Here is a 24,180-nt window from a genome sequence, read left to right as displayed (position 1 = left end):
TGGCTACTTCCCCTGACCCCATGCCCTCTGCATCCTACCGTGCCTCACAGGCCTGCTCCAGCTCCGCCCAGCGGCCTTCCAGCTTCTGGCACTGCTCCACGATGTGCTGGGCCTGGGGGCGCCCTGAGGCTGCAAGGCTGCGGCCGGAACCCAGCACCCTTCACACCTGTCCCTGGTGGGCTTTCACCTCTGCGCGGAGCTCCTGCCACAGAACAGCATGAGGGGCTGTCGAATCTGGGCTTCCCTTAGCCATGGGGTGCCTAGAACAGAGCCATGGATGCAGCTCCAGGGTTCAGTCATGGCAAAACTTGCTGGCAGAGAAGGGCTGGGGGCAATTAGGCACCGCTGAGTAGCGGTGGAGGGCGTCTAGGGTCTGGGAATGGGACATCAGGGATCCTGGGAGAAAATGAGGGCCATACCTCGTGCTTGTGGAGAAGACTGTGGGCGACATTCAAGTATTTCTCGGAGCCAGCGCTGGGTGCAGGCATGTGCTCTGCCACCCAAGTGAGCTCCATGTCGCTCAGGTGGTGGAACTGGTAGAGCTCAACGGAGGCCTGCAGCTGCAGTCGCCGGGCGGCCAGACATCCCTGAAGGGACTCGAACCTGGGTGGAGGGAGCAGATGGGGGATGCTGGGGACAGGTGAGGGGTAACGCTCAGTCCTTTTCTTGGCCCAGCCAGGGACCTATGAAGAAAGAGACTGGGGCTGGGGAAGCCTCATCTGATGATGGGGAGGCAGCTGGAGAGGGCCCAGACCCCAGCTGAGACAGGCTGGGACCCGGGACCCTTCGCTGCAGTGCTGGCACCCGGACAAACGTCTCCTTGCGCAACGGAATACAAAGAAACTATAAGGGACTAAAAATAACTGTGTACGTTTGCAGTTGGGGCAAATTCTGGACAGAAGATATAAAAAGACCAAAAAAGCCCAACTGACTTCTGAAGAGCCAAAACGAGGGCAAAAACAGGGTGTCGGGACAGAAGTAGGGTACTGCTCTTGTCCTTTGCACTTACCACCACTAGAGGGGTGGGCAAAACACCTAAGCCACCCCCCCAGCCCGATGCCTGGACACACCCCTACCTTCACCCCATATAAGGAACAAGCTCGACCCTACCGAGTGAGCAGGCAAACACGGGAACTTGCTGTTTGTTCTCGCTTCCCCCTGCTGCAGCAAGGGCCCCAGTAAAGCCTTGCCTGAGTTTCTCGTCTGGCCTCTAGTCAATTTCTATTGACGGGAATGACTCTACTCATAAGGGAAGGAGGCATGGACAAGCTCAGGGCCTGTAGGTGCCACTCTGCTGGGCTCCCTGGGTGAAACCACCCTCAGGTTCACATGGTGGCAATTACACACAATGGAGTGGAGACGGAGCGAGCAGGCGAGTACCTCTGGAGGTACTTTTGGGTCTCCTCCACGATGGTCTGGGTATTGACCACCTGGTGGGCCTGGGGAACGAGGGCAGCCATCTTGCCGGCCAGCGCCTGGCTCTCGGCCTCCAGCTGATGGTGCTGTCTCTGCAGCCCCCGGCTTGAGCCCAGGTCCTGCCCCATTTCTGCACTCTGCAGGGCCCCCTCTATCTGCTCCATCTTCTCCTTGGTTTCCTGGGGAGGGACGCCGGGCGCTGCATTAGGTTTTCCACATACAGGCTGGCAAGTAGCCCTTCTTGGGCTCTAAGGCTGCAGTGCTGGTAGCACACCAAATTCACCAACGGCCTTTTGGGGACCTCTCCCACTCCTAACCCGCACCTTCTCCCAGAGCCTCATGAATAGCCCCATCCCCTCACACTTCTTCCTCTCCGGGGGACTTAAGTTGTGCTGAGCATGCATGGGTACACAGGAGGCAATCCTGGATTGGCCAGTGGTGGGTAAAGCCAGGGTCAACGGGCCTAGGCCAGAGGCCTCAAAGGCTGCAGGACTTCCCAGGGCCGCTCCAGAGTCAGCAGAACGCCCCGACTCCTCCCCTCTCCTTCCCGTCCTGGCTGTTCCCAGCCCAGCCCAGCTTCAGTCTCCCTCCTGTGTCCTGCCCCTCTCTTCAGCCAACCTGCAGCAGCCCCAGAAGATAGTCCTGCTGCCAAGCCCACCAGAGCTGCTTCCCATGCTCTGCCATTTGGCGGTTCACCTCTTCCCACTTGCTGCTCAGGCCCTGAAGCCCGGCCTGCACGTCCTCCTGGGCACGGGGCCTGCTGCTCAACAGCTCTCTCCCAACCTGCAGTGGACACAAAGGCCTGGGGCGTCTTGTTGAGCTGCTGGTACCAGGAGGGGCCGTGGCGGGCTGGGCCCAGGGGGCAGCAGTGGTGGTGGCTGGCTGCGAGCTGCATGCCACACGCCACACGCCACAAGGGCTCGAGCTGTTTGTGTAGCCCTAAATCTGTAGGCAGAGGTGGGAAGGCTTTCCTCTGACGCCTGCGAACAGTGTGGGATGAGCAGGCACCAGATGGCTGGTGGGAGGGCTGCATTCAGGCAGAGGCGGCAGGCTGCCTCTTAGACCCGAGGGGAAGGGGTGACAGAAGCGTCCTGGGCTAGTTCGGGTGCCAAGACCAGGGGGTGCCTGCTGAGTGAAGGGGGAAACTGGGGGATCCTAATTCCATGGAGACTGAGGTTGATTCTTCCTTCAGTGACTGTGCTCCATGCAAAAGTGCTGTGCAGCAGAAACGAGAAGCTAAGCAGGCCCTGCACCCTCTGTCCAGTGTCCCGCACCTGCTGCAGGCCCTCCACGTGCCCCTGGGTGGCCACCAGCTCACGCTCAGCTGTTTTGTGCCACCTGAGTTTCTGCAGGATGTTGCCAGGCTCTTCGGATGGCTCGTCCACCAGCATCCGCCACTTCTCCTCCATCCACAGCATCACCTCTGCCACGTCCTGCTTCCATTCCTACCCAGGAACCAGGGGAGAGTGGGTATCACAGAGTGGGGGTGAGGACTGGTATTTTCCTCTAGGGAAAGGGGTCTTAGGGCGCCCCGAGGGGAAGAGCAGGATGCAGAGCCAATCCCGGGGTGCAGGAGAGGTGGGACCTGGGGTTACGGCTCCCAAGAATGGACAGGGAAACCAAGATGGGGAGAAAGATGTCTCAGGGAAAACAGCGGAAAGAGGCCTGGAGAATCAGGGTCTGGCTTCACGGTGCCCTGTGCCCAGATAGGAGAAGCATCTGGCCGGGTCCCCACTGCTCCAGCCGCATCATATCATGGACGGTCCTCTGTCTCCAGACAGGCTTAAGCTCCGGGAGGCCTGTGAACTAGCCCGGCTCTGAGCCCCCATCGTGGGCAGAACAAATATCTGACAGAGTCAAGATCTGCAGCTGGAGCGCATGGCCCGTGCAAGAGCCTGGAGTGTGGCCAGAGGCCGTGAGGACAGAGAGCAGCCGGCTGAGGGAGGGTGAGGGGGTTATTCAAGAGGCCAAGGCTTTGGGCCCAGCCCTGCCTTTGAGCAGTTGGCCTGAGCCTCAGTTTTCCTCATCTGGAAAAATCAGAGCCATAATGCCTATCTCACAAGGGATGCTTGAAGGTCAATGACATAACACGTGGGAGAGTGCTTTGTAAACTAGAGTGTTCCAAATAGCACACAGCTGTTAGTCCAGCAGTGGGCTCTTTAGCGTCCCTCCCAGGGAGGCCTCACGTACCTGTGCCGGCCCCTCCCCTGGAGCTGGAGGGAAGGCGGCAGCTGCCGACCCCAGGCCGCGCTCCCCTGGAGCCTGGTCCACTGTGCCTGGGCGCGCAGCAGCTGCTCTGGGACCCGGGAGGGCAGGCCGAGTGGCGGAGCATATGGGGAGGCTCCACTCTGCCTGAGGCTCACCCCGAAGGTAGGACACACCACAGCCCAGGGTGACCCCACTGTCCCCCCACTCCCCGTGCACTCTCCAAGCCTCAAGCAACGGTCTGTGTAGGCTAAGAAACATGGACTCTGCAGGTGCTGCCCAGTCAGGCCCAGGCTCACCTATGTTGGCTCTGAGCCAGCTTCTTGCCACGTGCCCGCAGATCCTCTGCTTGAGGGCCCAGGGCATCCAGGAGCCACTCAAACTCCTGGTGCTGCTGCAGCAGGCTCTGGGCCTTCCCCACGTCCTCCTGGAGATGCAGAGACTGGGGTCATGCCGGGAGGATGGGGGTCAGCGCCATCTCACCCACCGCCGACCCAGTGGCCTCCCGCCCAGCCTGGCTTCTAAGCTCCTACTTCCTAGGGTAGGAGCATCCCAGCTGCACACCCCGAGCTCCATACCGCGAGGCTGTCCAGCTGTAGGAAGGTCTCATGGTTGGCACAGGTGGCAGTGAAAACATCCACTCCTCGACCAAACCTCTGCAACTTCAACCCCTCCTGCAGCCGCTGCTGTCTTTGCTCCCAGGCGGCCTTCAACTTCCTGCCTTGCTGGCCCAGGAGCCTCAGGGTACTGGCCGCCCCTCGGGAGTCCGGGGAGTCCAAGGCTGCCATGGGCTGGCCCTGCGCCTCCAGCTGCTGCAGCCTGTCCAGGACGACAGGCAGAGGGTGAAACCCCGTCTGCTCCCCTTGGCAACCTTCCTCCCATTTCACCTCCACGGATCATTCATCTTGGAGCTCCGATGTAAGGGTAACCAGAAGGGGTCTGAGGCTGGTGAGCCCACGGGTCCGCTTGTCCTGTGGGACAGCTGTGCCCTGGGCCACTAGTGAGACACTGAATGTAACAAGCCCAGCCCAGTACTTGGGACTCATTAGTTCCCGTGCTCCCTGCATGTCACACCTTTGCTCCAGCTGGCCACGCTGATGACAATGCCCAGGCAAGTGGATGTGCTGGGGCAGCACACCCAGAAAAATCACTCAGACTGCCTACATGCCTGACTGGGGCCACCGCAAGCCTGGGTGGAGCTTGGAGCAATTAGAAAAGGCACCCACCCTTCTCTGCCAGGTTCACCCCCAGGCTCACAGCTTGGGAACAGGCGACACCTTTGTGTGAATTAGGAAAAGGCTCCACTTCTCTGAGCTGATGCAGCCCAGAAGTGGGTAGTGGAGTCTAATGAGCAGGGGATGGGCTGGATTTCAGTGCCCACTTGGCCGCTCGTCAGGCTCCTTCACGTGGGGCACAGCCTGCAGACTGTACCCACCCCTGTAGGAGGAGAGGAGGCATCACCATACTAAGGAGGTGGGTGTCTTATTCCTGGGGGGTGGGGGGCTGAGCCATTTCACTCCAGGGGTCCGTGGGGTCTGCGTTACCCAGAATAGGTGGGGAGGCTTGACCACCCTGACACAGCAATCTACCAGGCTCACCTGCATGGGGTATGGCCAGGCCTAGACTAGATAGAATGTTCCAGGAAGCTCAGACTCTGCCCTAGGTCCCTCCCCAAAGTATGCAAGATGCCTGACCAGTCTTTGGTTACACCCCCTCTTTGTAAACCTGCCTGAAGCACCACTCCCCTGGGTGACTGGCCACTTCCTGCCTCTCCCTTTCCGGTATCCCGTCCCCACTGGCCGTGGCCAGCCTGAAGGGCGTCCCACCTGCCCCCCTGTCCTGACCTCTCCTGCTGCAGGTGAATCTCCTCCAGCAGGTCTCGGTGCTCCGCCAGAAGCCGCTGGGCTGAGGCCACGTCCACCACCTCCTCTTCCTCGCTGTGCAGCTGAGCCCGGAAACCACCTGCCTGCAGTAGCCACCAGCTCCCCTGCAGGAAGCCCTGGAGGGCCTGCGCCCAGGCCCGTCAGGCCACTTGCTCCTGCACTCGCTCCAGCAGCCCCTACGGCGTCTCCACCTGTCCCTGCAGGGACTGGCTCTCTGTGGGGCCCAGCTCCTCTACCCTGTGAGACAGGGCCCACTGCCTAGTCCGGGCCCTGCCCTGGGCCCAGTGCCTGGGCCTGTGCTCCCCAGGGCCAGTGGTGGCGACTCTAAACTGGCCCCTCACCCTCCACCTAGGGGCAGCAAACACGTGTGGCTCTCCCTTTCGCCATGAGCACGTTCTCATACTGTTCCCCAGTCTGTGCCCTGCCCTTCGGACAGCACATCCTGCCCGTCCTCCCCACCTCAATTTCTGTCCTCTTCCCCGTTCCAGAACCCTGCTCAGGCCTTCACGGTGCCGAACCCAGGCCGTACTCGCTGGCTGCCCTTTGCCTCTCTCCCACGCCAGCATCTTCTGCTGGCTCACTTGCAGGACGCGGTGGCTGTCCTCTAAGTGCCCCAGCTCTGGGGTTTCTAGCTGGAGTATCATGTCTTGCAGCTGGACCCATGTGGTTCCACACTCCTGCAGAAAACTGCACACATGTGTGGTGCATGCCAGCTGTGTTTCCTTCTCTTTCTTCAGGGCCTCCAGCTGCTCCCACCTGGGCAGAGGGAGCAGGGCTGTCTCAGGGATGTCACGTCACAGGGACACCACCCCATCCGCCCTGGGGTCTTGGCCGGAGGCTCACATGACAGAAGCTGCCAGGCTGGCCACCCCCATGCCCTCTCCTCTCTGCCTCTGACAGGTCCAGTCTTTCTTCCTGGCATCTTGGGGGTCAGGTGAGCAGGCACTCAGGCCTGGGCACTGCATCCAGGCTGCCCCCCTCACCTTGCACTCCCTCCTCATGCTCACCTCCAGTTCAGTTCCTCCTGCTGTTGCTGGATTTTGGGGAAATCTCCAGGACATCTCTGCTTCAGCTGCTCAGCGGAGCTGCTAACCTCAGCCCAGAGGCCTCTTCCCACAGCCAGGGCAGTGAGGAATTTCTGGGGGAAAGAGATTCCAGGCCTTGAGGGGACTTTTCTCTTCCCACACTTCCCTTAAGACTAGGAATGACCTCAGATAAGGGCTGCTACAGAGATGTTTGAGCTGCATCCCTCTGGAAGGACAGGGATCTGTGTCCTTAAAGGGCTGGGAGGGCCCTTTAAGAATTCAAGACCAGGCATCCAAATTGGACAGGAAGAAGTAAAACTGTCACTATTTGTAGATGACATGATTTTACATATAGAAAATGCTAAAGACTCCACCGAAAAACTCTTAGAACTAATAAATGAATTCAGTAAAGTAGTATACAAAATCAATATACAGAAATTTGTTGACTTTCTATACACTAATAATGAACTATCAGAAAGAGAAATTTTAAAAAGTCCCATTTACAATTACAACAAAAAGAATAAAATACCTAGGAATAAATTTAACCAAGGAGGCAAAAGATTTGTACACTGAAAACTATAAGACATTGATGAAAAAAATTGAAGAAGACACAAATAAACGGAAAGATATTTTGTGTTCATAGATTGGAAGACTAAAATTTGTATGGAACAACAAAAGATCTCAAATAGCCAAAGCAATCTTGAGAAAGAGCAAAGCTGGAGGTATCACGTACCTTGATTTCAAACTATATTACAAAGGCATAGTAGTCAAAACAGTGTGGTACTGGCATAAAGACAGACACATAGCTCAATGGGGCAGATAGAGAGCCCAGAGATAAACCCATGCATACACGGTCAATTAATTTATGACAAAGGAGCCAAGACTATACAATGGCAAAAGACAGTCCCTTCATAAATGGTGTTGGGAAAATTGGACAGCCGCCTGCAAAAGAATGAAACTGGAACATTACCTTACACTACACACAAAAATTAACACAAAATGGATTAAAGTCTTGAATGTAAGACCTGAAATCATAAAACTCCTAGAAGAAAGCATAGTGGGGTAAAAGCTCCATGACATCAGTCAGATGATGATTTTTTGGATTTGACACCAAAAGCAAAGCAACAAAAGCAAAATAAACAAGTGGTATCACATCAAACTAAAAAGCTTCTGCCTAGCAAAGGGAACCATCAACAAAATGAAAAGGCAACCTACGGAATGGGAGAAAATATTTGCGAATCATATATCTGATAAGGGGTTAATATGCAAAACATAAAAAGAACTCACACAACTCAATTGCCAAAAAAAAAATAATAACAATATAATTTAAAACTGGTCAGAGGCTCTGAATAGACATTTTCCCAAAGAAGACATACAGATGGCCAAGAGCTACATGAAAAGATGCTCAATATCATCATCATAAGGGAAATGCAAATTAAACCCACAATGAGAGATCACCACATACCTGTTAGAATAGCTATTATCAAAAAGACAAGAAATAACAAGTGTTGGCAAGGATGTGGAGAAAAGGGAACCCTTGTGCACTGTTGGTGTGAATGGAAATTGGTGCAACCACTATGAAAAATAGTATGGAGGTTCCTCAAAAAATTAAAAATAGAACTACCATATGATCCAGCAATTCCACTTCTGGGTATTTATCTGAAGGAAATGAAAATACTAACTCAAAAATATATATGCACCCCTATCTTCATTGCAGCGTTATTTATAATAGCCAAGATTATGGAAGCAATCTAAGTGTCTATCAGTGGATGAATGAACAAAGAAAATGTGATACACACACACGCGCGTGTGCGCGCATGCGTGCGCGCTTGCACTGGAATACTATTAAGCCATAAAAAAGAATGAAATCTTGCCATTCAGGACGATACGGATGGACCTTGACAGCATTATGCTAAGTGAAATAAGTCAGATGGAGAAAGACAAATACCATATGATCTTACTTGTATGTGGGATCTAAAAAAAAAAACAACAGGCTCAGAGATTCAGAGAACACATTGGTGGTTGCCAAAGGGGAGGAGTAACGAATGGGTGAAATGGGTGAAGGGAGTCAAAAGGTACAAACTTCCAGTTATAAAATAAAAAGTCATGGGGATGTAATGTACAGCATGGCAACTATAGTTAATAATACTATATTGCATATTTGAAAGCTGCTAAGAGAATAAGTCTTAAAAGTTCTCATCCCTAGAAAAATAATTCTGTAACTATGTACGTATGGTGATGACTGTTACCTAGATTTATTGTCGTGGGCATTTTGCAATAATATACAAACATCTAATTATTATGTTGTACACCTGAAATAATACAGTGTTGTATGCCAATTATACCTCAATTTAAAAACATTCAAGGCCAGCTCCCTCCCTCCCTCCTCCCAGACAGGACCACGGCTAACATGGAGCACTGAGAGTGGATAAGGGGGAGGCAGAAGCATGGTGAGGAGGGAGCAGGGCAGGAATGAAGAGGGGCGGCAGGGCCAAGCAGCTAAGAACCCCCCACCGGCTCCAAGGGGACTGTACCTCACACTTGAGCTGCATGACCTCCAAGTTGTGGCCTGGGGCTGCAGTGTTCGGAACGGCACTGTCTGGTTTGCCCGGCCAGGACTGCAGCTCCCCACAGGAGCCATAGAAGCCAAACAGGGCCACCACCTCCTCCAGCCGGGCCCTGCGGTGCTGAGGAGAGGCCGGCCCAGAGGCTGGGGTGAGGGTCAGAGCCCGCCACGGGGCGCTCAGAGCAGGTCCCCCACCACCTCCCAACCAGCAGAGCCCAGGGCCAGGGCCAGAAACGGTCCCTGTCCCACAGCTGGGCTCTGTGCCCTCTGTCAGAGGTGGCACAGGGTAGAGGGCCCCGGCAGAATGTGTGCTTTTGCTCCTGTCCTACTCATGTCCTTTGGCTCTTAGGTACAATCCACGCTTCTCCCATGGGATCTGACCCCACTCCCGGGCCCCCTCCTCTCCGGGCTCTCCTCTAGCCGCTCCTGGGCCACACTGCTGTGCTCCAGGCACCCTGGCCCTCGTTCCTGCCTTTGCACAGGTCCTGCCTAGAACACTCCTCCCTGCCATCTCCCCCTGCCCTCCCCCTGGCTCACCTGCTCTCAGCTTCTCATTGTTCAAGTCTCTGCTTAAATGTCCTTCCCTCAGCGACGCCTTCCCTGACTCCCCGTCCTGACCTGGGCTCCCCTCTCACGCTCCCATCACACCCGCGTCTGTCTAATGACTTGTTTCACATCTTCTCTGCCATGATGTAAGCTCCCCAAGGTCAGGGAGCAAGTCCAGTCACTGCTCTGTCCCTGGGCTCACGGCTCAGGGTCTAGCCCCGAGTGGGTGCTCCGTGAACGTTTCTTGAACAAAGAGCGTTACCTCTGCCAGGGTCCGCAGGCCCTCATAGTCCTGGCTCGAGTGGTCCTGTGTCTGGAGGATGGTGTTGGGGTCAAAGGCAGGGTCAGGCTCATCTGGGAGGGCCATCTTCTGGGTGCCCCGGGGGCCAGAGTAGCAGGAAACCTCACGCGGGGCCCCTGGGTTCCTTGGGCCTTCTTTCGGAGAGCTCAGGGCAGACACCACCTGTGCGGACAGGACAGAGGGCAGCATGTCTCGAGGGGGCTCCCCGCAAGCAGCAGAAGGCTAGGCTGGGTGGGGCCAGTGGTTGTACCTGGGATTCTTGTTCCATGATGTGGCTGATGGGTACCTGGCCAGGCAGCACCCCCAGTCCTTCAGCTCCCAGGTGTCGGGGCTCGTCTGGCGCAGGGGCTGCAGGGTCTCTCCCGGGAGCTGGGTGAAGTGCGTCCCTGTGGGAGCACAGGTTCTGAGGGCTATCCTAGTCCTGCTCCTCTTCTTGACCCAGGAGCTGGCCAGTGGGGATGGGCAGGGTATTATTTATTACTCAGCCCTGTGCCAGGAGCCCTGGGGGCGAGAAGAGGACAAGGGTCAGAGCTTCCTGTTCAGGGCCTTACGATCTTCTCAGGCTTGTAAGCCCACAGACCTAGAGCTGATGGGACACCTCCCGGGACTGTGCACGGATAAGCAGAATGTGCATTGTGTGAAATAAATACTATGGGTGTCCAGGGTGGGGAAATGGCCAGAACAGTCTGGGGCTGTTGGGAAAGATTTCATGGACAAGGTGGGCCTCAGTGGGTCTGGCTGGGGGAGTAGGATTTGCAGAGGGGGAGGCAGAGTGGCTCTGGTGGTAGAAGATGGGGCAGAGAGGGGTGGGGAAAGCACAGGCTGGCCCTCCCGATGGGGGTGGATGAGCATCTGGTCTCTGTCCCTCTGTGCCTCTGGCCCTGGGCAAGGGTAAGACACAGCAGTGGCAGCCAGGCTGAAGAAAAGGAATAGGCACAGAGAAAGACTGGAAAGGGGAAGAAAACAAAAGAAGACTCAGAATTTCGAGCAGCTTCACATCTTTCTTTCTGCTGAGCCCAAAATGGCCTCTCTTAACTCCCTCCCTTCGGTCTTCAGATGCCCCCGAGAGCCACACAGAATAAATTTATGATGCTCTGTTAAGGTTCCTACATGGGGTCTTGGTCTTATACCTCTGTAGATGAAGCTCATCTGGACCAGAGGGCAGGGGTACTGGCTGCCCGGCAGTGCTAAAATTTGGGTCCCATCCTGAGGTCTCCCAGTCGCATCTCCATCAACTCTGCTCCAGCCTTCAGGGGGCTCCTTCTGTATGGAGGAGGAAAGGCTCTGCTTAGCTGCCAAAGTGGTTCCCCACCCCCAGGAGAGGGGGCATTTCTGTATCAACCATCCCCATTGGGCAAAGCAAGGGTCTGGAAATGCCAGAGACTAGGACTAACCTCTCTATCAATGCCAGGGCTGGCTGGGCAGTAGAGGACACAAAAGAAGGATAAGGCACCTCGCATTCATTCATTTAAACAATTAGCTCAGACTGGAGAAGGAGGCCACACAGAACAGGAGGGAGGCAATACCAAAAGCAGTGTGTGTTAATATAACTAAGTGCTGGAGTTAAACATCATAGCCACACAGGGAAGGATGGGGTAGAAACAGCCCTGGACCAGGAGTTGGGAGGCCTCTCCAGCAGCTGTGAGGGCAGTAATTTGGCCTCTGTGAACCTTGGTTACCTCATCTGTAGAGGTAACCAGACAACTGCTAACACACTGTGGATCTATTTTCAAAAATTGTTAATTATGTGGTCCAGGGAATAAATGCAAAGGAAAAGAGATAGCTCGACCTCGGCTAAATTAGAACCATAGAGTTTTCAGACCTGGTTAGTCTGGTCCTGGTGGTCAGGACCAGAACCCCAGTCAGCCCCCTCCTAAGATACGAGGACCTGAGCTGCAGCTCTGCAGGTGCACGGGACATGGCTGGGCAGAGAGAGGGCATCTGGGAAATGGAGCTTCCTTGGGATGAGGGTAGAGGGACCAAATGTGAGTACAGGGTTTGAGGGCTGTGATTTACACATCCTGAACTACATGTATGGCTTCTTGAAAGACAATTGCAAGCCCTCATCGGGTGGACCAAGCTGCCCACCAGGTAGGTATCTGTTTCTTTTAAAACTGGAGGCTCGATGAACTGAGGGAGGGGGTTCAGAAAGCAGTCTGGTGTAGTGATTAGGCCACCCCAAACCTAAAAAGGCCAAGTCAGGAGAGAGAGCAAAATAGGACTGAAGGGTCACCTTAGGCCTGGTGGTGAAAGTAAAGGGACACTCCTGGAGGAAACTGATCAGTGCCTGGGAACTGGCAGGCGAAGTGAGCAACACCAAACTACACTTCGATGGCCTCCAACCGTGAGCAGACAGGACTCCACTAACTGTGGGCGGGTCGGCAGGGGAGATGATCTGAGGAGGGGTGGGCACCTCCAAGCGCAGGGGAAGGCCAGGTCAGGGGCCACAAATGCCCTCCCATTTCCACCCTCTGTGTGACCATGGGAGAGCGGGCACAGCACGCGCATTTGGTGTCGGAGGCCCGTGGGTCTGGGTCCCTGCCCGGTCGGTCCCCGCGTACCAGGAGCGACGATGCCCCCGGGCTGCGGCCGGCGCGGGCTCGTCCAATCGCCGCAGCTCGGCCCCAAAGACGCGCACTGCCGCGCTGGAGCCGCAGGTGGCGCCACAGCAGGGCCTCAGCGGCCGCCTGGTCCTGCCCAAAGGACATGCTCTCTGGCGCTGACCGCCGCTCCCGGAGCCACAAGGCTGCCTCCGCCACGTTGGCGAAGTACTGAGGAGGGCAGGCTGGGCACGGGCCGACCCCACACTCCCCACCCGCCGCCCAGCTACCTGCTGGACGAGCAGGGCCGCCTGCAGCCGCGCGCCCCGCCCCGCCGCCCGGGCCCAGAGCCTCCGCCACGCGCCCTGCACCACCGCGGCCCGTTCCCGGGGATCTGCCGCGATCGGGGCCCGCGTGCGCCCAGGTCGCGTCCTCTCCGAACGAGATCAGTGCACACGGCCTGGTGGCGGGCGGAGCTCGGCTTCTAGGGCCTGGCAGACAGCAGAGCAGGGAGCTGGGTGAGGGGAAGGGCGGGAAGGCAGGGAGAGGGGAACCGGCAGGGCGCAGGGTAGTGGGCACCTTGTGTTGCTGCAGGGCCGCAGCGATCTGGCTGAGATCCGGGCCCAGGGCCGCATCCTCCACCAGCTGTCCCTGCTCCCTCAACCAGGCTTCCTCCTCCTCACAGTTGTGCAGGAGCTCTGCCCGCTTCAGGGTCTGCACCAGCAAGGCCCGCCTGAGGGACAGCAAGGGCCACAGAGGGGCTCAGGGAGTGACGGGGCTTGGGGAGGGGGTTCCCCAGCAGGCTCAGACACTCCCCCTTAGACAGGAGTTTTCCTTTTCCTGGATGACTCAACAGAGGAGACAGAGGCCTTGGGGATGAGGGTCAGTGTAGAGGAAGTTGCCAGGCAGCACTGTTTTAAGCTGGGCAGGGGGTAATTTGGGTTACAGAAAAGTTCTGGAGAGGGTAGGGGAGTTCGGGTGAGCTCTTACCGGGACCTGGCAAGAGACACCAGGCTCTGGTGGAGCTGGGCCAGCACCCTGGCCTTGGCCTGCAGCACTTCCACACTAGTGCCTAGGGAAGAATCCAGCTCCATTGTCTGATGGGCAGGATGGCTCACGTGGGCACCATGGGCCAACATCTGGGCCTCCAGCAGGTCATGCCCCTGAAGCAGCTCCACTACCTCTGCCAGCTGCTGCCCACAGGCCGTGGAGCTGGCCAGCACCTGGCCAGGGACAGATGAGTGGTCATTAAAGTCCCAGAGTGCTGGGTCCCCGTGAACGCCAGGGCTGGCACATCCTGCTGTGTTTCCCAGGGATCTGTTGGTCCAGGGCCCGCCTGCAGCTGGTTGAGCTTCTTGGAGGCAGTCTACTTCCTGCAGCAGGCTCAGCACAGCCTGCATGCCTGCCATCTGCTTCCTCTGCCCTCGCAGCCGCGGAAGGAGCCGCTTCCAGCACTGAGTGATCTCCAACTGCCTGGGGGATGTGAGAATAAGGGTGGTACCCACCGGGCTGGGGTAGGGAAGCTACCTTGGGGTCCACAGTTGCGGGGTGGGGATTGGCTGTCCTGGAGGAGCCTGAGTACCGTGACTGGAGCTGTGAGCATCCATCCAGTTGGGGCAGTATCTCCACCTTTTAGACACAGGCAGAGAAGCTGGAAGGAGGGCTTGGGAGGTTCAGGCCTTCACGGACCCCGAAGCCTTCTTTCCAGTCCTCATCTCAGGTGATAGCAACTCCATCCTTCCAGGTGCCCTGGCCAAAACCTTGATAACTCACTTTCTCACGCCCCACATCTGATCTGTGTGCAGATCCTGTTGGATTCAAAATATATGCAGGATCCCACCAATTTCTCATCACCTTCACTGCTTCTCTGGTCTGGATTATTATTATCTCCTTCTGACTTTGCCCTTTCAGTCTATTCCTGACATGGCATCCAGAGTTATCATTGTAAAACGAAAGTTAGATTGTGTCACTCCTCTGCTCAAGCCCTGTCACGACTGCTTATCTTCTGCTAAGTACAAATCAAGTCTTTACTGTGTCCTGCAGGGCCCAGCAGGATCTCTGCCACCACCTCTCGCCTCCATACCTCCCTGACCTCAACTACAACTTGTTCACTTGGCCAACACTGGCTTCTGTGTTGTTTTTCAAATATGCCACGCATGTGCCACCTTGGGACACTGCACTAGTAGAGTCTGTCCTCATATCTGTGTGGCTTCTCACTTCTTGCTGGTCTTTGCTCAAAAGTAAACCTCCTCTGACCACCCAATATAATTCCCTCCCCCCACCTTGGCACCTCATATTCCCCTATTCTGCTTTATTATTTTTTAAAATCACTATCTCACATACTATATATTTTTTCTGTTTTCCTTAGTAGTATGTAAGCTCTATGGAGGGAGGGATTTTTGTTTATCCTCTTCACTGCTAAATCTCTAACACCTAGACTAGTACTTGGGACATAGTAGATACTCAATAAATGTTTAGTGAATGAATTAATAAGAGGCTATCTAGAAAGAACAGTGCTTTACCAAAAGGGATCAATTACAGATGGTGGAATTTCAGACATCAGTGGGAGCTAGATCTTTTTATTTTTATTTATTTAGGCCACACCTTGCGGCTGGTAGGATCTCAGTTCCCTGACCAGGGATTGAACCTTGGCCCCGGCAGTGAAAGCGCTCTTAACGACTGGATTGCCAGGGAATTCCCAGGAGTTAGATCTTTTTAAAGGGAGCCCCAAACCCATAAATCATCCCTGCCTCTGTGTCCAGGAATGGGCTGTGTAAAGACAGGGGCATGGTAGAAAGGCCCTAGCCTATTTTGAAGACCGTTCACGTGTCTGGGGCTCACCTGCAGGCCACCTCTGCCCAGCCATGGTAGTGCTCCTGCTGGAGGATGTCTGCAATCTCGGCCAGGGCCTGGAAGCACCCCTCCTGGGGCAGGAAGCCAGCCTCCAGCATGCGCAGCCTCTGGGTGGCCGCTTCCACTGTGGCCGGGCTGGCTGGCGGGGCTGCAGCCCGGTCCAGCACCTGCTCTGTGTCTGTTAGAAAGCTCTCCTGGAGGGCTGCCTTACGCTGGAAGCGCCGGCCCAGGGTTTCCAACCTCTCTAGTTGCAGGAACCTCTGCTGTAGGGGCTGGCTCCACGAGGCCTCTGCCTGCTCCAGGCTTGCCCAGCTCTGGGACAGCTCTGCAGGGCCCAGGCCCTCGTGCGGCAGGAAGTGCCTGCGATTCTGGGCTCGGAGTGCCATCTGCAGTCGGAAGAGCAGGGCCTCCGTGGCCCCTCGCTGCTGCAGCCTCGGTGGCTTCTCCTGGGTGCGGAAGGAGGCAAAGGCCACCAGCAGCTGGCGCATGCCTGGCAGGGTGTCTGGGAAATCCCGGGCCTCCAGCTGCACCGGCTTCTCCGCGATCCACCACAGGAGGTCGGCCACCAGCTGCTCACACTGGGTCTGCAGCGCCTCTGTCTCCTGGAGCTGAAGCAGGATCTGGCAGAGGGCATGGGAAAGGGTCAGGGCGGCACCTGGGGGCAGGCCCTGGAATCCAGGCTCTGGAGGCCCTCCCCTTTTGGGTGCTGAGTGCCAGCCAGGCTTGCCCAGGTGGGCAGTAGCTCCTGCCCTCAGCTGAGGACACACTAAAGTGGGGTTCCTCCCAGCCCCCAGAGAAGCGGGTCTGCCGCCATTCTACACTCAGACCTGGAAGTGTGGGACCCCGTCCTGCCTTCCTCTACCTTATTTTACTCCATTTGGCCTCAACTCGGGGCGGGGGGGAGCTGTCCTTTTTCTGAGCCTTCCTTTTCTTCCCTGAGGCCGCCACACCCCTAAAGCAGCTCAGAGCCCTTGGCCTGGATCATCTCCCCCAGGCCCAGCTGAGACACCAACCCTGAGAACAGGCCTCCCAAGCCTCAGTCTTTGCCATGGTGCCCAGAGAGTAAGAGAACCCCCAGAAACATGGGCTCAGCCCAGCAGAGCTGTGCTGCGCTTGTCCTTGCAGAGTCCAGCTCTCTGAGCCTTTTAATCCCATTAGGAGCTTAGAAACCTAAGAGCAGAGGGGGAGGGGGAGAGGCAGGAAGGGGCATCTCCCACCTGGCTTTCCTGTGTGCCAGGCACTGTGCTTATGCCCCCTTGCACACTCATAGCAGCCTTCTATTACCCAGAATTAATTATCTATTGCCCAGGAATCATCATCTCCATTTTACAGATGGAGTGCAGTAAAGTTAGGTGACACAGCCAAGGCCACACAGCGAGGAAGGGGTAGAGACAGCCTTCAAACTCAGGTGTGTCTGACTCCGGAGCCCATGTTCACCCCACCTCTCCTCGATGCCACCTTCCCTTTGTTACCAACCTTCGCGAGTCTCTTCTGGACAGTCTGCCCCTGGTGCAGGTGGGAGAAGTGGTGGTAGTAGAAGGAGACGTGAGTCATGATGCAACGCTCATCGGGCTGTAGGGCCACCACGTCCTTGGGGTCCAGCAGCTGAGCGATGCCCAGCTCCTGCTCAGCCACACGGAAAGCACAGTGGAGGTGGTGCAGTGCGGGGTTGGGACGCAGGGAGCCATAGTGAAGCAGATCTGGCCTGGGCAGAGAGCAGGCAGGGCTCTTTACCAGAGTCAGTGACTGCTTGGCTTTAAGTGGACTTGTTAAAAAGGCAAACCAGCTCCTATTGGTCATTCATACCTTGCACTGCATTAGTTTCCCCCTGATGATTATCTGAGACCCCGGCTGAAGGAATAGGGCTGGGAGAGGGGAGGATTAATTTTGCTCAGGGGTCAGGCTCCTGCGTAGAGGAGGAAGCTCTAAAAGGTCAGGTGCTTGCCAGGGAGAGGACAGAAAAGAGAATCAGGGGCACAGAGAGTGGAGGAAGGCAGGGTCAAAGGCAAACCTGGCCAATTCCATGGAAGGGGGTAGGGGTATCACAGACTGGGGCCTCACCTGTTAGCTGTCTTTATCTCTGTGCCCAGCACAGGGGCCAGAGGGACATGGGAGAATGGGTGGGTTGAGGACCCAAGTCCCGGAGCAGTTGGCTCAGTGGGTAGAGGCCTCCCAGAAGGAAGCCAAGGGCCGCCTCAGGCCAGGCCAGGGTCCAGAGGCGCTGGGGCCCCTCCCTCATGCACACCTGTGGGCGTGGATGAGGGCACTGAAGCCGAGCCCATCACTCCAGCTGCCGGAGAAGTCAGTGATATTGGCGTTGGCGTAGCCGGCCGTCTTCCGCTGGCACCAGAGCAGCAGAGCCTCCTTGGCAGACAGCAGGGCTGTGCTGGCCCCAAACTCCTCCTGGAAGGACAGGACAGCGGGTCACCATGCAGGGACAGGTGGGGTGGGACAGCAGAGCCCGCAGGCCGTGGGAGAGGCAGGCTGGGCACGCTGTGATCCTGCTCTCCCACCCGGAGCATCTGACTGTACTCGCTTTCACTCCTGCTGGGGAGGGACTGGGGGTGCGAGAGAAAGATTGTCCTTACAAAGAAGCGGAGTGCTTGAAACCTGTCACCTCTGAGCAGCTGGCTTTGAGTTGCAACTGGTGACAACAGCAGCAGTAAGTCCCGTTTCTCCAGCCTTTCTGATGGGCCAGGCACTGTGCTAACCTACCCTGGGCTGCACAGAATTGAGTCTGGGCTTCATTAGACCGGCTCCTGGTCAACACGGGTTTTCTGCCAACCAGCCACCGGCCTGCACACGTGGCTCTCCACCCAGCACAGCCCTCAGAGGTAGGCGCTATTAGTATTTACATTCTAAGGATGGCATATGAGGTGCAGTGAGAGGTCAGGAAGTTGCCCTGGGTTCCCCAGCTGATAGGGAAGGGTCTCTCTTGACCCAGAAACATCTGACAGAGCCCATCTCTGACATGGGGAGCCCACCTGTCTGCCCCCACAATGCCTCATGCGACGGCTTCTTCAGACTGGGAAATGACCATCTATAACTGGTTTCAGTCTCCTGGATACTTTCCTTTATTCTGCTACTCTTGGCTTCTACCTGCCCCCACTCCCGTCCGCATCCCTCTTCCACTCGGTGCTCCTTTCCCTTCTCCTTCCTGGCTCCACTTCTTTCCCTGCTTTCCATTCCTCGTCCCTGTCCTGCCCTCAGTGGTCCTCCCCTTCCATCCACTCCCTCCCTCGCCCCTCACACCGCAGAGTCCCCATCTCCTTTTCCCTTGACTCTTCCTCTCCTTTTCTCCCCTCTACCAACTCCTGTTTATAAACTCAGAATGTTAAAGCACAGCAGGCTGCATTTCCTGCCCTGCCCTTTGGGCCCCGGAGCTTGGGTAGGAAGGACAAGTGAGCAGCAGCGCAGGGGAGGGGAGGGGGAAAGAGTTTCAGGGCCTGGAGCTGGGCTCTGCCACAGCCAGGCCAGGTCCAGATATCCTGAGTGGCTGGGCTAGGCTAGCAGACATGAACCAGGAGAGATTCTGGGGTGAGCATGTGCGTGTGTGAGGTCAGCCGGGTGCCAGACATGTCTGAGTTTTGCAGGGAGCAGAGCCTGAGCTGGCGGCGGAAAAGAGAGCCAGTTGGCTCGTTGGTGGCCAGTCAGGGGATGATGTGGACTTGCTGCTCCTAAGGGAAAGGGTGGCAGGGGCACCTGGAACTGGCCTTGGGGGCGGGGGAGGGGAGTGTGGCTTCCTGGAAGGGCTTGAGGTCAGTTAGAAATTCATCCATCCATTCATTCGCCACATACATGCTAGGCTCTGGGGATGTAGGCAGGCAAGGCCCCTGCTCTCCTGGGGCTCACAGTTCCCTCGTGAGTGTAAAGGATCCTCCTGGATTTGAGCCAAATCTCTGGCTTCTTTTCATTAGGATTTCATTCTCCAGGTTTGCTTTCCTAACCTACTAGAATCAAGTTTTAGATGGGGTTTTAGAAACTATGAAAATTGACAAATATGAGGACTTTATGTGTTTACTCTTTCTGATCCAGCTGTGGGAAAACAAGAGGGAGAATGGAGGAAGATGGGGGACCATCTCTTTGGTTTTCAGGATCCTGGGGATTTGGAAACCTCCAGGGCTGGGGCTCCCTCTATATGTTTAATTTCCTCCAATAATACATTAAGGGGTAATGAAAGTTACAGGATTTCAATGCCCTGTAACAAATCGGGGGTGAAAGATGGGTGGTGGGCAGGTAACTTGACCCCCTCACTAGTGAATGACTTGTCCCAGATCAGGCTTGAAGCCTGTGAATCTAGCTCTCACTTCAGCATATCACAGTCTCTCTGACATTCTGACATCTTTGCCCGTGGTTGATGAGTGAATAGTAGTTGTGTGGATGCCAAAGATCCGTTGTGGAGATCCTAACAGTTGGGTGCAACTGCTCTGTCCCCAGGGCCCTGAGGTGAGGCCAGGGCTGGGCACTGGGGGCTGAGACATACCCTGTCCAGGGAGATGTGGGCAATCTGGAAACACAGAATGATGACCCAGATGAGTCCCAGGATGAGCATCTGGTCTCCATCCACGATGTTCTCTGGCTCAATGAGGGGTACTGGCACCTGTGGGCAAAGTTGACCGGGCTCAGCTGCAAAGCCCATATACCAGAGAAGACTCATAGTAACCAAGTGTCCAGGGGGCTGGCTGCTGGACGGGAGGGTTCTGGAGTCTGTCCTGCCCTAGGAGATCCCCAGGGGAGAGGCAGGCAGGCACAAGGCCAGGCAAGTAAAGCGTTTCTAAGTGGTTGGGGCTTTGGTCCCAAGCCCCCTTAGGGAAAGTCCCAACATGGTGAACTGGGCTGGACCACAGGAGCAGGAGGACTCCCCATCCATGGGCTACAGGTAAACCCGGGCCAGGATCAGTGGTTCAGCTAAGGAGGTTGAAATGAAGAGTTGTAAAAGTCAATGTATGAGCTCAATAGACAGCATCGACTGTCTGCCTCCACCTCCCAGGGCATCTGGGGATCTCCAGTGAGTGCTTGGGTCCCTGGGTCACATTTGAATCTCAGCCTTCTTCATCAGTGTTCCATCTCCTGTTAAACATTCAGATTCCCAAGCTCCACCCAATCAGACTCTCTTGGACCAGAGCCCAGGAACTTGTATTTGGACAAACACCTCGGTGGTTCTTATGTGCACTAATGTTGAGAACCTGCTGACCTAGATTTTGCCACTTGGACAGGAAGGGTTGAATCAAGGAGAGAAAGGAACAGAATAAACATGAAAGTCGCATGTGGCTTGGGCCCCTTCACCCTCTGGCTCCATCCTCCTCTTCCGGACCCCATGGCTCTAAGACCCATGGGATTCTTGCAGTTCCCTGAGATTCTAAGCTCAGGCCTTGGGGCTTTTGTACTGGCTATCCCTGCTGTCTGAAAATATTATTCCCCAAGAGAGTCCCATGGCTATTTCCTTCTCTTGCTTTAAGTCTTTACTCAAATGCTACTCTCTCATTGAGGCCTACCCTGGCCACCTTTTAAAAAATCTTCCCGATTTTGTGCTTAGCGATGTCGTGGTAGGGGTATGAAGGCCTCGGAAATCAGCAAATGCTACAAACCAGGGATTTCATCTGCCTCCTTCCCCTCAGCTCCCCAGCCCAGATAGCTAGTGTTAAACATTTACCAGCATATTGCTGATCTGGGTTCAAATAAACTGTCTCCCCTGAAACTGTAGGTCCCCTATGCTCAGGTCTGGGCTTTGTGACATGCAGTTCCCAGCACAGGGCAAGGGCTCCAGAAATGAGTGCACCCCACATTCTGCTACTTATTAACTGTGTGCTGGGGGCCAAAGTTTGACCATAGCTGCCTCATATATATGGTGGAGACAAGGCTGTCACCTTCATAGGTTACGTATCAGTGACATGCTGTGTCTCTAAGCTTGAGGGGAGCTGCATAGCCTCTGACAAGGGCTGTGGGGCTTGCACTGTCCCCAGGTTCCCAGGAGGAGGTGGCTGGCTCTCAGGCCATTGTCCCTGGGACCAAGTAGGGCCTGGCACTGTGTGGCCGGCAGCTTTCTGCTCTTCTGTGCACCCAGGGACCGCAGTGCTCCTGTCTGTTGCTTTGGCTTCTCACCTTCCTGGCCTCCCTTCAGCAGGCCAGGCTTGCAGGGGGGCTGGTTGTGACCTCCATTCCAGGACTTAGGCTCAGCCCAGCCAGTCCCACCTGTGACTTCTTAGCCTCCAGGGGCAGCCACCTCGTGATTTAGTACCTGAGGCCAGGAGCCCTTGGGCCTCCCAATTCCTGCTTCTCAATATAAATGACCCCTGCACAGGCCCCTGACACTGGCCGTGAGGGTCCCTCTGTGTTCCTGGAGCTCCTGTCTCCTTTTAGAGACTATTTCTTTGGCCTGTCCCTTTCTCTCAGGGTCCCTCCTGTTTGCTTAGGTCCCTCCCTGCTGTCTGGTCCAGCTTCTCCAAGGTAGCCCTGCATCTCCTCCCTCCACTGCCTGGCTCAGTATCCGAGGCTCTTCCCCTGTGTCTGACCTTCCCTCACCCCTAGGGCCCCCTATCCAGGATCTGCTGGCCAGTTGACTGTGGGTCTGCCTGGTAAATAATTTCCTTATTTATGAAAAGAGAAGGTTAAGAGTGCACTGAATCTTTCAGCTTAGACTCCACAATCTCTCATTACAGTCAATGGCATATTCCATTTCTACCCACTGGGGACGATGGCTGTTCCACTTCAGCCAGTGGGTGTTCTCTAAACTGGGAGAACTGTGCAAGGAAGGGCTTTGCTTCCTGGACCTCTGCATCGCAGCTGCTGGATCCCTGCTCCAGATCCTCTGCTCTGCCCCGTGGCCAGCCCAGGAAAGATGATCTAGTCATCCAGCCTGTCCCCGTTGCCCACCCCAGCACCACGCCCAGAAGCCCTCTCCCCAGTGCCCACCTTGGTCCTGAAGAAGGCCAGAGCTCGGATGCTGTTCTCTAGGGAGTGTATGCGCATGTGGCCCTGGTTGGGGGGTGGCAGGACCTCCCCCAAGATGAGCTCCAGCAGGCGCAGCAGGTGGGTGCCATCAGCCAGCTCTGTGTACAGGTTCTGGATCTTGATGCCCACCTGGGCATGGAGCAGGCATGGGAGAGGATGGAGAAGGTACAGGGTCAGCCTAACCCCACCTGTCTGCCCCATTCCTGGACCTGGGCTATGCAGCCCAGAGCATCTGCCTTGAGGAAGGAGCATTGGCCTCAGCTGTGTTTCGGGGTCGAAAGAAGTGGCCTCAGCCAGATGACCTCATAGCCGGTCCCCCAGGGTCCACTGGCCAGGGAGCCGGGGGGACAGTAGAGATGGGCTGTGGGGCACGCCCAGCTACACTCACCCGGCCGTGCTGGAAGATACTGTTGATCCACTTGGTGAAGTCTTCTCCTGCATCTGCAACGTGCTGTGCCTGCAGCTTGCGAATGTGGCCCACCTCATACGCAGAGTCCATGGTGGGACTGGACTGGGAGAGCGGCCCAGGGCTCTGCCCCTGGCCTCCTGCTTCACATGCCTGTAGCCCCAAGGAGCTGCTGGGGCTTGTGGGGCTGACCAGCCATCAGGCCTGGAGCTCTCTGGGGATGAGGGGCCACTGGACATTTCCCTAAGCTGGGGACGTTGGGGGCATGGAGGTCGGGGGAGGACTGTGGATACTGATGACTCCCTGGGAGTGGGGGCCCCTCCGTGCCAGACAGTCCCACATTTGGTGGGTGGTTGCAGCTTGGAACCTAGCCAGGTAAGGTCTGGTCCTTCTGGCTGGTGTCCTGAGCTTGAATGGCCCAGGGCCCCTTTTGTCCCATCCTACTTTCTAAATTCTTCTTCTAGAACTCCTGCTGCCAGAGGTTTCTCCTGGGCCACAGCGTTTGCTGCTGCTCCTTGGGACGAAAAGGGCAGGTGGAAGGAAAACGGGAAACTACTTACCTTGGTGATGTGCAGGCCCTGTGAGGAGATCTGGCTGGATGGTCGGAGATGGCAGATAGGAGGGGCTGGGCGGGGAGGGAGACATCAGGAGAGGCTGAGGCTGGAGCTGGGGCTGTGCCATGGCCCTCCTCTTGGGCCAGCAGGGCAGGGGTGACAGCACATAGCCGGCATTGTTCTCCCACCTGCCACAGGGCGTGGCCCAGACTGGGAGGGGGCGGCTCAAGAATGTTCCAAATCAATTGCTCCAGGGTCTCCTCCTTCATCATCCCCTGTTGCAAATGCCTTCAGCATCAGGTGGGGGTCCTGGCTCCCAAGACGCAGAGGCCCCACAGGGCAGAGCCTCTGGTCAGAGCTTCTGCACCCACTTCCGGCAGGCTGGGGCTACCCTTCTGCACCCCTGCAGAGCCTCTCCGTGAGCACCCACAGGGGCGGGGATGGGAGCGAGCCCGCTGGGCCATGGCCCTCGCACCCTCTCCTGGGGGACGCACCACAGACACACCACAGACTTGGACCAAGGCTGGGCTTTCCAGGCCCTGACGGAAATGCATCCAACCCAGCCCAGGGCTGCAGGGCGGTACTCCCTCAGGCCTGGGGCCACTTTCTGAAGGGGGTTCCCCCTGGGAAGGGGTAACCCGCAAAGTCCGTGGGAACGACAGAGCCTCCTCCAGAGTTGGAGACACGGTGTTCACTCTTTGGGGCCCCAGTGAGGCACCAGCACCTGTGCTCCCTCGGCACTGGCTAGGCCTGAGGCTCAGAGTGGGGGGCTGTGGGGGAGCCCCTCCCTCCCTCTCCCTCCCTCTCCCTCCACTCCCTCCCCTCCCCTCCCTTCCCTTCCTCCCTCTCCCTCCCCTCCCTCCCTCTCTCTCCCTCTCCTCTCCTCCCCTCCCTCCCTCTCTCTCCCTCTCCTCTCCTCCCCTCCCTCCCTCTC

At 56.5% G+C, this 24,180-nt stretch overlaps 1 protein-coding gene across 1 annotated transcript in view; it reads right to left on the bottom strand.

The window, feature by feature from the left end:
- Positions 1–22,891, bottom strand: part of SPTBN5 (spectrin beta, non-erythrocytic 5) — a 46,209-nt gene extending 23,318 nt beyond the window's left edge. Inside the window, 29 exon segments of the mRNA XM_029237119.1 lie at positions 44–202; positions 420–603; positions 1,381–1,595; positions 2,035–2,199; positions 2,691–2,861; positions 3,607–3,712; positions 3,921–4,048; positions 4,200–4,440; positions 5,466–6,260; positions 6,512–6,642; positions 9,064–9,216; positions 9,904–10,104; positions 10,193–10,328; positions 12,504–12,583; positions 12,585–12,713; positions 12,773–12,879; positions 12,882–12,951; positions 12,953–12,973; positions 13,062–13,215; positions 13,473–13,705; positions 13,819–13,846; positions 13,848–13,955; positions 15,324–15,955; positions 16,812–17,040; positions 17,581–17,738; positions 19,819–19,935; positions 22,248–22,415; positions 22,675–22,816; positions 22,818–22,891. Of these exon segments, the coding sequence (XP_029092952.1) occupies positions 44–202; positions 420–603; positions 1,381–1,595; positions 2,035–2,199; positions 2,691–2,861; positions 3,607–3,712; positions 3,921–4,048; positions 4,200–4,440; positions 5,466–6,260; positions 6,512–6,642; positions 9,064–9,216; positions 9,904–10,104; positions 10,193–10,328; positions 12,504–12,583; positions 12,585–12,713; positions 12,773–12,879; positions 12,882–12,951; positions 12,953–12,973; positions 13,062–13,215; positions 13,473–13,705; positions 13,819–13,846; positions 13,848–13,955; positions 15,324–15,955; positions 16,812–17,040; positions 17,581–17,738; positions 19,819–19,935; positions 22,248–22,415; positions 22,675–22,816; positions 22,818–22,891 (5,235 nt within the window).
- Between the last annotated feature and the right edge of the window lie 1,289 nt (positions 22,892–24,180).

The sequence above is a fragment of the Monodon monoceros genome, unplaced genomic scaffold (genome assembly GCF_005190385.1).
Source record: "Monodon monoceros isolate NGI ecotype Baffin Bay Population unplaced genomic scaffold, NGI_Narwhal_1 Super_Scaffold_21, whole genome shotgun sequence".
NCBI lineage: Eukaryota > Metazoa > Chordata > Mammalia > Artiodactyla > Monodontidae > Monodon > Monodon monoceros.
Note: the sequence above shows the minus strand (reverse complement) of the source record. Positions and strands in the feature narration are given on the sequence as shown.